This window comes from Mus caroli, unplaced genomic scaffold (assembly GCF_978045245.1).
Source record: "Mus caroli unplaced genomic scaffold, Mus_caroli_1 scaffold_6, whole genome shotgun sequence".
NCBI lineage: Eukaryota > Metazoa > Chordata > Mammalia > Rodentia > Muridae > Mus > Mus caroli.
The window spans coordinates 67,179,764-67,193,315 of record NW_028227261.1 but is presented as its reverse complement, the minus strand read 5'-3'; the positions used below and the strand labels follow the sequence as shown (position 1 = coordinate 67,193,315).

At 40.7% G+C, this 13,552-nt stretch overlaps 1 protein-coding gene across 3 annotated transcripts in view; it reads left to right on the top strand.

The window, feature by feature from the left end:
• The window catches only part of Focad (focadhesin), a 314,502-nt gene that overhangs the window by 232,207 nt on the left and 68,743 nt on the right, over positions 1-13,552 (top strand). For all 3 annotated transcript variants that reach the window (XM_021160670.3, XM_029475892.2, XM_029475894.2), the window contains one exon: positions 11,230-11,322. In XM_021160670.3, coding sequence (XP_021016329.1) covers positions 11,230-11,322 — 93 coding nt within the window. The remainder of the gene's footprint in view (positions 1-11,229; positions 11,323-13,552) is intronic.

Below are 13,552 nucleotides of genomic sequence, written 5' to 3'. Positions count from 1 at the left end.
CCCAGGGAAGGAGTTACAGAGACAAAGTTCGTAGCTGTGATGAAAGGATGGACCATTTAGAGACTGCCGTATCCAGGGATCCATCCCATAAGCAGCTTCTAAACGCTGACACCATTGCATACACTAGCAAGATTTTGCTGAAAGGACCCAAATATAGCTGTCTCTTGTGAGACGATGCCGGGGGCCTAGCAAACACAGGAGTGGATGTTCACAGTCAGCTATTGGATGTATCACAGGGCTCCCAATGGAGAAGCTAGAGAAAGTACCCAAGGAGCTAAAGGGATCTGCAACCCTATTGTTGGAACAACATGATGTACTAACCAGAACCCTGGAGCTCTTGTCTCTAGCTGCATATGTATCGAAAGATGGCCTAGTCGGCCATCAATGGAAAGAGAGGCCCATTGGACTTGCAAACTTTATATGCCCCAATATAGGGGAATGCCAGGGCCAAAAGAATGGGAATGGGTGGGTAGGGAAGTGGGGGGCGCTATGGGGGACTTTTGGGATAGTATTGGAAATGTAATTGAGGAAAATATGTAATAAAAATAAAAAAAAAAATCACCCTCCTATGCATTTCCCTTCTCTCCCTTCCCCTTCCTTTCTTCCCTTCCCACCCTCCCTCTCTCACTCAGTCTCTTCCTCTTTCTTGGATATGTGTGTTTTCTATTTGTTACGATTTCTGTACTTTTACTCAAATCATATATCTTAATTATTGTTACCTAGCAATAAGCCTTGAATTGAAGTGGTATCTAGGCCCTTTGCTTTTCTATATAAACATAAACACAGCTTTAAGAAATCACATGCTGGCTCTGATGTAGATTATAAATATATCAGTTCCGTAGGCCACTTGGCAGGAAACTGAAATAAGGAACACCGAGTCTCTCCACTCATGAACAATGTAATCTTTGCATTTAGTTAGGTTAACATTTTGTTTGCATATTTTAAATCTTGCAGGCCTTTTGTTACATTCACTAACCATTACATTTTGTAACTAGGATTCATTCTGTTTGATTTTCTGCTTATTGATACTATGTAAAGACAACAAGATTTTGCTTTTCTACCTCAACTCTAGCTGAATAGTAAGGCAGAAAGTCCCATAATCTCACCTACTTCATATTCCTCTTTGTTTCATTGACTTCTTTGTGTATTAAAATTCATTTGTTCATTCATTCACTCGCTCATCCATTCATTTATTATTTTCATGTATATGTGCATGCCTATATGAATCTATGTGTACTACATGTGTTCAGGAGAGGACAGAAGAGGACACAATGTCCTGTGGAACTGGGGGTACATGCCACACTGAGCTACCATGTAGGAACAGAACTCTGAGAGAGCAGTAAGTGCTCTTAATTGTTGAACCATCTCTAGCCCCTCTTTCTTCCTTTTTCTTTGCCATATGTTGTTTAGAATCACTTGGATGGTATTTCTGAAATAACATTCTAGGATTTGATTAGAACCTCACTGGAGTACATGGTTAGGGTTGAATCTTCTATTTATAAGCTTAGCATATCTCCCAATTTATTTAAATCATTGGTTTTTCATAGTATATAGTTTTTCTCATGTTGATTTTGTAAGTATTTCTGTACATTTATACCCACACATTCCATTTCAGGTGATATTACTGTCACCGAGTCTCACATTTTAATATTTATTTGTTCATTGTAGATATAAGGGAAAGCGGTTGGGTTCTGTGTATTCTTGTATAAACTAGCCTTGCTGAGGTGACTAGTTCCTGGATCTTTTGGCCAATTTGTTTGAATTTTATATGTAAATGCCTATGTTGTCTGTGGCAGAGGCAATTTTTCTTTCCTTCCAGTATATGTTAAACTTTTTGTTTCTATCATATTACATCAGTGGGGACTTCTGGTATGATGTTGTAAAGAACTGCTGAGAATTGACATATCTGCCTTGTTCTGATCTTTTAAAAATAGCTTTCAGGTTTTTGCCATGTGTATTCTATGGGATTCTTTTGGCTTGGGGTGTTGTATAGATTTTCCTTGTCAAGCTTGGACTAAAACTTGGTTAAACTAGTTGGAAGTTGAGTTCCACAAGCGCTCTTTTCCACAATATTGATCTGATGTGTGATCTCCCCACCATACATTCTTGAATATCGACCCACTCGCACAGGATAAAGACCACTAATTGTAGTGAATAAATTTTTTAAATATTGTCAGACTCATTTTGCTCATGCTTTTGAGGAGTTTTGTATTTATGTTTATGGGAAATATTGTTCTGTGGATTTCTTGTCAGTGTCTTCGTCTGGTTTCAAATTGGGTAACACTGACTTCATAGAATGAGGAAGTGTCTGCTTCTGTCTTCTATAAGAAGCATAGAGAATCAGAATGATTGCGTCCTTAAATGTTTAGTAGCAGTTAGCTATGAGCACATCTGAGACTTATACTTCTATTCTAAACAGCTATTAGCTGTTTAAAATTTTGTTTTTCTTAAAAGGTGTAGACCATTCAGATAATGTATTTTTCATGTGAACTTTGTGCTTTTCAAGGCAGTGGTCTGTTTTCTAGGTAGTTAATTTGGGGCATTGAGTTTGTACATGGTGTTCTTCATTACTCTTCTAATTTTTGTAGGGTCTAGAGTTGTATCTTTTCTTTATTTCATTGTTTTTTCTTGTTTGGTTTGCTACAGGTTTATTGTATTCGTTTAACTTTTCAAAGGACCAGCTTTTAGTTTTCAATTTCAACTACTACTGTTCCAATTATTCTTTTATAATGATGTGGGGCATATGTGCTCCAGAGCATATACAGGTCACAGAACAACTTGATTCTCTAATTCTTTTTTTTTTCCCATCTGTTTCTTTTTTTCTTTCTTTTTATTAGATACTTTCTTTATTTACATTTCAAATGTTATCCCTTTTCCTAGTTTCCCCTCTGAAAATCCCCTATTCCCTCCCCATTACCCCTGCTCACCAACCCACCCACTCCCGCTTCCTGGCCCTGGCAGTCTCCTATACTGGGGCATAGAGCCTTCACAGGACTAAGGGCCTCTGCTCCCATTGATGACCAACTAGGCCATCCTCTGCTACATATGCAGTTAGAGAGCCATGAATCCTACCATATGTTTCTTTGGTTGGTGGTTTAGTTCCAGGGAGCTCTGGAGATACTGGTTAGTTCACATTGTTGTTCCTCCTATGGGGCTGCAAACCCCTTCAGCCCCTTGAGTCCTTTCTTTAGCTCCTTCATTGGGGACCCTGTGCTCTGTCCAATGGATGGCTGTGAGCATCCACTTCTGTATTTGTAAGGTACTGGCAGAACCTCTCAGGAGACAGCTTTATCAGGCTCCTGTCAGCAAACTCTTGTTGGCATCCACAATAGCGTCTGGGTTTGGTGGATGTTTATGGGATGGATCCCCAGGTGGGACAATGTCTGGATGGTCCTTCCTTCAGTCTCAGCTCTGAACTTTGTCTCTGTAACTCCTTCCATGGGTATTTTGTTCCCCCTTCTAAGAAGGATCGAAATATTCACACTTTGGTCTTCCTCTTTTTTGTAAACCACCTATAGGATGCTGGAGCAGGAGAATTGCAGGTTCAAACGTAGTTAGGCTACATAGTAAATCTCAAAGAATAGCTTACTGTGTTAACTTAGGCTTCCTCTGACGGTGTACCCCAGAATGGTTTCTTTCCCTTCCCAGATATCAGATATAGAGGGTGACTTTTATTTTGTGTTCATTATGAAAATTTGGTAAAGCTCTAAGTGGAACATGCAGAAGTATGTGGTGGTCTAATGACTTAAGCTTCTGATCCTCTGATTATACAACTCTTCCCTGAATCTGGCCAATCTGGGATTTCATACTGAGGTTCTTGTTAGCATTAGGTGTCTGCCTCTGGGTGACTGTTCAAGTAAGTTGTGGTTCTCCGTGTTTGCCTGCTTTCTTTCAAGCTGCACTTTGCTGTGCTGTGATCCCTCACAGGTCTCAGAGAGACATGGGGGGAGGGCAGGGGCATCAAGTTGTGTTCTTAGCATGTGTCTTAGGATGTGTTCTTCTCAGTTGTGTTTCTTAGGATGAATTGTGGGTTGTAAGCCCCTTATGTGCCAGACTGGAACGGGCATTTTTATACTTGACGTATATTTTATATGTAATAACTTTATTAATGCGTCTCAAAAAACATGTGTTGGCTAAACTAAGACTTTTTGATGCCATGGTGAACTATTTATATAAAATCATCTCATAAATTCCCCCTTATTTCCCTGCTTTTCAAAACAAACAAACAAGCAAACAAAACCCCTGATGTTCCACCATGCTATTACACATTTGAAAGGATTGCTGACAAATATCTGATGCAGAATTAACCCATATGACTAGTATCTTAGGTTTGGGCAAATCCATGTGCCCTCTCTCTTTGATATTTTGAATTGGATCCCACCAGTGGTCATATCCTATCTTCTGGGCTTCTCTATTGCCTTTCTCTTCCCTGATAGATCCCTCCTGCCCTTTGGGAGGAAGCTGAGGGCAACGTCAGTTTTCTTTTCTGGAATTTGCTGTTAACCCCATCATCTTTGGCATTTCCTACTTTAACATGATATTCTCATCTAAATTAGGCAACACTGGCTTATCCTGGCATGAGAATGGCAGTCAAATTTCATTACTTTCTCCCTTCTTGGTGATAATGATGTTCCTGATCATGTCAGTGCCACCGAGCCATGTTTATGCTTAGCATTGAGTAATGAGCTGCTCTTCCATTTGTGTTTTAGAGAAACCTTATTCAGCCATACTGGAAGCTGGATAATGATTTCTGAGCAAAATCATTGGGGGTGGTGGTGGTTGTTCTCCTCCTCCTCCTCCTCCTCCTCCTCCTCCTCCTCCTCCTCCTCCTCCTCCTCCTCCTTTTCTTCTTGTTCTGATCATTATATAATTTTTATTTATTAAAAATTAATTTTGCTTTAATTCTTTCCTCCAAGTTGTTTCAAGTTAGATATTATGTAGCCACTTGTTTGAAATATAAGAAGTGCAGCCTCACCTTTTCTTTCCATTGCTCCTTTGTCTTAGAAATATTTCTTTAAAAGTACAGGAGTATTGTTCACATTTATGCCATATGAAACAACTACGTGAAAATTGAGAATAATAGTGGGAAGAAATTATATCTGTGCCTTTTACAGATTCTCCCTAGCAAATACTGTGAAAAGTATGGATTGCTGTGTTTTAGATACTCCATAATTACCATGTGGATGTGAGTTGTTATGGTAACTGGGTTTCCCCTTCTATTAAATAACAGAGTAAATGGTTACTTGAGATGCAATTGAATTGTCAGCTTTCAAGCTAATGTTATCCTGATAGGAAATGGGGTGAGGAGACAATGATGGAGGGGAGAAGGGGGGGGGGATTGAATGTCTGGAAGCTACTTACAAGAAGATGAGGGCTTTGTACTTTAAGAAGGCATCCTCTTAAGTTCTCCCTTCTCTTACTATTTATCAGTGGATAGGGAAGGCCGAAAGTTATTTCCTAGGAACTGGATTACTAATGACAGAAAGTTGATGCCTCTTATTCAAATTTATAAACAGCCATGCAGTGAGTGTCTTTTAGGACCTCTCACGAGTGAAAACAGTGTTTCTTCTGGAAGAATGAGTGTGGGGGTTGATACTCCTTTGTATTCCATGTAGTAACTGAAATCAAATTCCTTTATTCTTTTCCTTTGTTGTGTTTGTTGTTATGGTGGTCGAGGAGATGGAGGTGGAGGTGGAGGTGGAGGTGGAGGCGGTGGTGGAGGCTGCGATGGTGGTGGTGGCCATGGCTGAGGTGCAGGTGGTTTTCATGGTAACTGTGAACAGGGAAATTGTCTTGCTTTATCAAGTTGGGGGTCATAACATTAATAGAAAATACTTGTTTATCTGTCAGGTTTGCACACTGTTCTGCCTGTCCTACTCTAGTTTAACAAGTAACCTCATCAAAAGTTTTTCTTATTTGATTTAGAGTAGTTACTAAAAGTCTGTAACCTGAGTATTATATATTTAATTGCACAATGCTGTTCAAGAAGCAGAGTGGGTTATGTGGTTCCATTAGGAAAACATATGGAGAGAAATGTATTTTTTGTTCTCTCTCCCAACATTCTATTATATTTTTAAAAAAACGTGTTTCTAAGCATGATATCCCCATGAGCTAGGATTTCAGGTGCACTAAGCAATAATCTAGATGCTTATGGAATTTCAGATTATAACGTTCATAAAACTCCCTGCAAAATGTAACCTTTTCACTTAGAAGATACTAATGTGAAAATGAATATTTCTAGACTAGAATATTTTGGGCGTGTGCCTATAAGGTTTAAATAATAATTATGTGTTTACTTTAGTTATGCTGACTCAGACATGTTTTTTTTTATTTGTTTATTTGTTCTTGAAACAAATTCTCTCTATTCCTGGCTGTCCTGGAACTCCTGTATAGACCACACTGACCCCAAACTCACAGAGATTCACCTGCCTTTTCTTCCCAAGTATTGGGATTTTAAAAAGTATATGCCACTATGCCTGGCTCTAGTTTTGTTTGTTTGTTTTTTAAAGCTTTGTGTTTCTGGAATGATTTAACGTTGAATGCCAAGCTGGTGGTGCAGGCCTGTATCCCAACAGCTCAAAATGTTGAGGCAAAAAAATCATCAGTGCAAGACCAGTGTAGGTTAAGTTAGTGAGCACTTACTGCAGAATAAAAAGTGAAATGAAGGTTTAGGATATAGCTCAGTAATAGAGTGCTTGCCCAACTATGAATGACATTTGAGGCTCCCTGTCTAATTCCCAGGGTTACAATAAAAAGTTGAACATAGTAGTTTTATGATTACTTTTAAAATTTCACTTTATAATTTTAAGACGACAAACATTTCTCTGTGTTCAGGAGATGTGGTATATTTAAATAATTTTAACTCAGTGGGTGTGCATAAACAGTGTTGCAGGCACTATGAAGGGTCTCAGAAAAAAGCAGGATGTAATCTGTGCCTCAGAGTTGTGTGAAGTTCCAGACATCCATAGTATTGTAGAACTGTAGAGGTGAAAGAAATCAGCTTACTATGATGAAATGATAGGAAGAGGGGGCACGGAAAGTGGAGAGGTGAACGGCTCCATGGGTTCCATGAAGAGCAGGGCAGATGTGGAGCTGGTTTGTAGTTCAGTTCTCTAGAAGAAGATTACATGATGCAGAGGTCTAAGAATTAGGGAGAAATTCATTGAGGTTCTTGGAGCAGCACAATTATCTCTTAAGTGAATGAGGATGTTTTGATACTGAGAAGATGTTAAGTACTATAAAATGCTTTCATGATATTTTTTTTTTCTGAGACAGGGTTTTTCTGTATAGCCCTGGTGGATATTCTTTATGAACCATTAAAGCTTTTGCACAGAAGTCCTGAGTAGTTGGCACCATTTGTGATGGGTTAGCAGAGGAGAGAGGTGAGATCACTGAAGATCTGATAGGTGTGTCATAGTCACGTGGGGAGAACTAGGACTAGGCCAGTGAGGAAGGAAGTGGGCACATACAATCTGGCATTTCAGAAATTGGCTTGGTTGTCGAGTCAAGGAAAACTTCCAAGATAAGTCTGAAGTTTCAAACCTCGATAACAGGGTTATTGATACATGATATTGACAGACATAGGAAAGATCAATCAGTGGGTTTTAAATGATGATAAACAAGCCAACTGAGTGTAAGAGGTAGTAGAAGGGCAAAGTCTGAGAAATGTGTACTCAAAGCAGTGGTTTTCTAACTACCTTTGAGTTCTTAAGAGATTTATTATTTTTAATCATGTGTGTGTGTGTGTGTGTGTGTGTGTGGTTTAGTGCACATCGGTTACTGGTGCCCACAGAGGCCAGAAGCATTGGATCCTCCAGGAACTGGAGTTACAGGCTTTTGTAAACTGCCAAACCTAGGTGCTGGGAATTGAACTCAGGCCCTTTTCAAGAACAGCACATGTGCTTAACCACAGAGCCATATTTCTGGCTCTACTTTTGATTTCTTTTTAATTAAAAGAAATTTAACTGATACATTACACATAAAATTATGCATATTAAATTATTCATATCTTTAGTCATATCTGATATAATCTACAATGTGTTAATTCATGCAAACTATGTATGTTTTTATTGAGCTATAACTTGATATTGATTTCCCTGTTATTGTACATACTCTATGCATTTTGGCAGGTGCACATATCTTGTAGGCAGCACCCATCAAGATGAGAATTATTCCAGCATCTTAAAAAGTGCCTTCTCATGCTTCATGGTCAAACCTGTCACCTTCACAATCTCCTAACTTTTGTTCTTTTTTCTTTCTCCATCTAACTAAAGTTACAGCTTAAAATGTCCAGGGACCAACCACAGTGACCAAAAAGGCGCTCTGAGTGTCAGCTGTTTTCCTCACTGTGTCCACACAAATCTTCCTCTTGATTTTCTGACTCAAATGTTTAACATGGTATTAGAAGTGGAGTGGCAGATGGGATAGCTGGGTGCTTGAAGCCATTGCTCCACAATGTCATAGTGTCAAAGGGTCACATTACTCCATGGTGTACAGCCACTGTGGTGTTTGTTTGTTTGTTTGTTTAACCTGAGTGGCTGTAGACACCCCTGCAAGGTTTTCCTGCTCTGTGCTTTCCAGTCTTCACCTCAGTGGTTATTTACCTCAGTGGTCATTTACATTTTACATTTAGAATGTAAATGAGACCATCCAGTTCCTTTTTTTTTTTTTTTTTGGCATTTGTGAACATGCTGATATGGACATTTATTTACAAATTCTTGTTTGAAATCATTGTGGAGTCTATTTAGAAGTGGAACTGCTCAGTCATATGGTTTGCTGTGTTTACTATTATGAGAAACCACCAAATGTTTCCAGTAGCTGAACCATTGCATATTCCCTTTAACACATGTGTCCTCACTGTCAGCTGATTTTCACTCAGACTTAACCCTCTCAGCGAGACCTACCTTGAGCACTCTGCTTAACCTTGGAGCCTGCCCAGCCCTTGCCCCTATTTCATTAGTTAGCACGCTTCTCATTGCCTGTTTGTCTGGACTTCTTTTTAAGTGTATGAGTGATGTTTCATCAAATTTACTATGTCATACACATGGAGACTTCCCTCTTATTCTTCCTGAAGTAGGAAGGACCTATGTACCCGAGCAGTCCCTCACATAGCTGTCACTATAGGAGTATGTAAGGTTAGTTACAGGAAAGACTTGAGTTTCTCATGTTTATTAAAACACTGCAATACAATGATTGCTGGCCCTGCTCTATTAGCTGTGGGTTAACTAGAATTACAACTTGTGATTTGGGATTATTTCATTGACTTTAGTTTCCTGATGACTTATTACTGGTCTAGCAAAATAGACAAAATTTTCATACTTTATCAATGCCAATTGAGTTTATTTTTCAGACTAGCAACATCAACCTCAAAGATAGGCAATGTATGTAACTTTGTATTGAAATGAAATGGCTTCCTAATAATGATTATGGAAAACCTTTTAACCTGAGATGCAAGTGAGAAGGGCCTGGCTTTCATCATGCTGTTGCTGAGGGGACACTCAGGAGAGCGCTTTGAATGCTATCCACTCAGCTTCTTCAGGGCACCCTAAGATTGAGGGATAATTCCATAAAGCATGGGGAGGCTAGGCTGGAAGGCTGGAAGGCTGGAAGGCAGTGTTCCCTGCATCCCTGCATCCACCCCGAGCGTGGCCAGATCCACAGGAGGATTGGTTGGGGCTCCTCCTGATGACCTCTTTCAGATGTGCCCCCTGGCAGGAGTAGCTTTCTTTTTTGAAGCTCAACATTCCATGTGCTCCTTTCCATATACGTTTGTCTAGAATCCTTTCCCTTTTCAAAGTCAATATTAAGAATGGGTTGAAACTATTGTCTTTCCCAGTGATTCAGTGTTCTTTTTTGTCAGTGTGTTGAGGCTGACAAGAATTCTTAGTAGTACAAAGATATCCATGGAGTTCTGGCAGGGGAATCTGAAAATAGTTTGTAGTTTTAAGTAAGTGGTAAAATTCAAGTTGCATTATTGGAGCCCCCAAATAGGAGCTAATGATAATATATTTTGTAGACAGGGAACATGGATTTTTCACAGGAAAGGATGAAGTCTTTGGAAAAAGAATAGGGATGGAAACTGAGGATCTCCTTCTCAGCTGGATATGTAGCCGAGGTTGTTGTTTAGCCCCTGGATAGTACAAGAAAAACCAGGGCTGGAGGGCTCATTCCCTCAGGTGATGGACACAGTGACAAGGCCCTTCGCACCCCACCTGGCAGTCTGAATGAATACTCAGTCAGAAGAAGTGTTTATAATCTCATGCTGTTCAAGCATCCAATGTTTGGAAAATCCAGCAGTGGCGTCATAAGGGATTGGCAGAATTAACCCTGTTGTTCTCTTCTGCCCCATACCCCGTAGAGCCTTCACAGTCACACCTTGCAAACGGTTTGTGCCCATTTCTTGCACAATTCTGTCATGATTGTATACACACTTCTCTCTGTCCTGTATTGGGAGGTGGGTGAAAGCTTAGGGACATGGATGAAAGTGTTGCTCGTTGAGCTGAGGGATGCATGAACTGTGAAGCACTGTATCTGTTTCTCTTGAGGCATCTTGAACAGGAGCAGACGCTGGGAAAATGTGTTGTAAGATTGCTGTGTACTAATAGGTGGAAACCGAAATGACTGTGCAAGCCAGGTGCTTAGTCTGGGCTCTCCTCCGGAGACCTGACTGTTGGCATGTATTGTTTTTCTCCTGTGAGCATACACACATGAGAGGGCAGCTATCTAGCAGAGCACATGATGGCTGGGTATCACACTCATCTACATGCAGGTCTCACTGTGATGTCTACCCAGCATTTCTGTTGGCAGTTTATGCTTATTACTTCAGAAATGAATATTTGGAATCCAGGCTATGAGTAATATTTGTTTTTATTTAACATTATTGGGGAGTTTGTTAGACAGTTCCCCATCTTTGGCAGGAGGTTTTATAGCCTTTCCCCTCGGTTTTCAGAGGAGAATTTATATTATGAATACATCTTAACTTGCTATTATTGCAGGGTTTCATTTGCTTTAATTTAGAAAATTCCAGGCTTACTTTATTTTGTCTTTACAAGATTCCACATTCTTTTCAACTGGGAATACAGTAAAGATATTATTTGTGGTTCCAGTCCTGTACTAATTTGGTTTGTTTTAGAAAACAAACCACTTAAATAAAAGGAAAGAAGAACTGAGGTTTTCATTTTTCTCTGAATTCTGTACAGTCTCATGTGGTTTTGTTCATCTTTCCCACAGGTCCATGTCCAGCTTTCAGAATGGCACCGTGCAATCTTTCTTCCACAGGCCTGGCTTGCATACATGACTCGAGCTTACCATGCCATTTTACAGGTAGGGATGCCACAAGGGGGTCTGCTTTGTAGGAGACCATTTCCCCCTCATCACTGATTTTATAACGATGTGTATTAACCGTTGGAAGAATTTTCTCTCTGGGACTGACTGCAGAATATCTACTACCCTCTGCTTCTAAGGTCCCAGTGAAAAACAAAGTTCAACTGCATGAATGTCCCTCTGGGTAAACAGTGGGTTTATTGGGCTTATTTGAAAGCATGGATGAGGCTTATTGAAAGGAATGGGGGTTATCCCAAAGAAGCCTCCCTGGAAAGTCTTCCTCCTGGTATGCCTCGTTTTCTCATACCTGCACAGATGATATCCCCCTTCCCTAGGCTTCTCTAGCCTCTCCCTCTTTGGAACACCCCAAGATCCCATGCCATTAAGGCAGAATTGCACACAGCTGGTTAGGAGTGGCTGAATTCTAAGGTGTAGGTCTGTGACCTTCCCCAGCTTCTAATGTGAAGGAATGACAGTGTTCAACAAGCCAGGCTAGATTATCTTTTGCAAGCAGTAGAGATGGAGATTGTTCTACCCAGAGGATCACACTGAACAAGTGTAAGAGCTCTTGGGAAGGATAACACTATCAAATATGCAGTGGCTCCTTTTGCTTGTAAGAAATTTAAGGCCCGGGACATCTGTTTCTCTCTTACACACTCTAAGGAAGAGAGAGTGGGACGAGAGAGAGATTGGGAAGGAACGGAGTAAACCTGTGTCTGCTGAGAGAACCAGTGCAGCCATGAACTCACAGCAGCTGTGGCTGTCTGTGTAAGCCCCACACAAAATGGAGCTAGGTGGCATTCTAACGTGGAGGCGGGAGGAGCATGTTCTCCTACTCCTTGCTGAGGAGCTGCTGAGAGTTGATGGCATCTGGGGAGAGGCGAGCAAGTGTTCTCTAAGAGTATAGCTCCTGGTAGGTTGGTCAGGCTCCAGTGACCCCACCCTCATGAGTATATCAGGAATGCAAACTGGACTCTGGATTATTAGAAGCAAACTGGAAGCAAAATGAAAGATATGAATAGGGAGGGAGGGGGAGGTACAGTGAGTGACTGTGATCCAAATACAATGTATGAGAGTCTCACTGAATTGATACAAATATCACATTAAATAAAAGAAATATAAGGCATAGCATATAGTTACACTTATATTTAAATGTGGATATTCCTATGTTTCTGAGTCCCATCCAGAGCCTGCTTCTAAGCTCTATTCTCTTCTGCCCGTTTTGGCCTCCTGCATACCCAACTTGACTGCCCAGAATATCTGGTCTTGAGTGCCTCACACACTGAGCTCAGCATCTTGTCTCTATGTAGAACCTGCCTGTATCTTTAGCCCCATCCCTTGACAATTCTCTCAGACATTTATTTTTCTGCATTTTCACATTTATTTCTAAAAGTCAGCATGTATCCCTAATCTCTTGCCTTTCACACATACTGTTCTGTCTTGCCTCAGATGTTGCCATTTCCCTATGGCCACCCCGTTTTACCTTGTTCTTTAAATTAGTTAAGTATGTGTTGTACTTAAGTCCTCTCCCCACTGGGTACTGACTGAAAAGTCATTGTTAATAATGGTGTGTATGTCCATGGTCTGAGATTATTTAAGTAGCATGTTTCAGAAGAGGGCTTCATGGAATGCAAGGACTCATAGTGTTATAGGTAAGAGTGATGGCTGCCTTCTAAGGGCACAGAGACAAGAGCCAGGGGATGGGTTGGAAAGTGAGGCTGATTGAATGTCTGGACATTTGTGTTCCCATTTCCAATTCAAACCTCAGTGCAGTAGTGCAGTCATTTTAGCCTAGAACTGGTAGACAGTGTCTACCAGCTACTGACCCATTAGAACTGAGAAGGGGGCGGAGTCTCCACATCAACAGCAGGCAGGTCCTTGTAAAGTGCGTAGTCTGCAGCCCACACTTTGATAAGCATTGCTTTAGAGTCCCCATGTAATCAGCTCCTGCAAAGCTGCTCCTCTGGAATTCCTGCTTCCTGGTTCCTTGTTATTTTATCCTTCCCAGTATGGGCACCCCTTGTTTTGAATAGACCCTGAGTGAAGGGATGACTTTCTCATGTCTGTATACTTCTATAACCTCACTCTACACCACCAGACAATTAGTTTCTATTCAAGAGGCATGAGAGTACAAACCAGAGCACAGACTTCTCTGTGTCTGTGCTTCCCTTAGTCATTTGCAGATCCTCCTGGCAGGGTAGGGTGCTGAACTAACTTGCAGGACACAGAG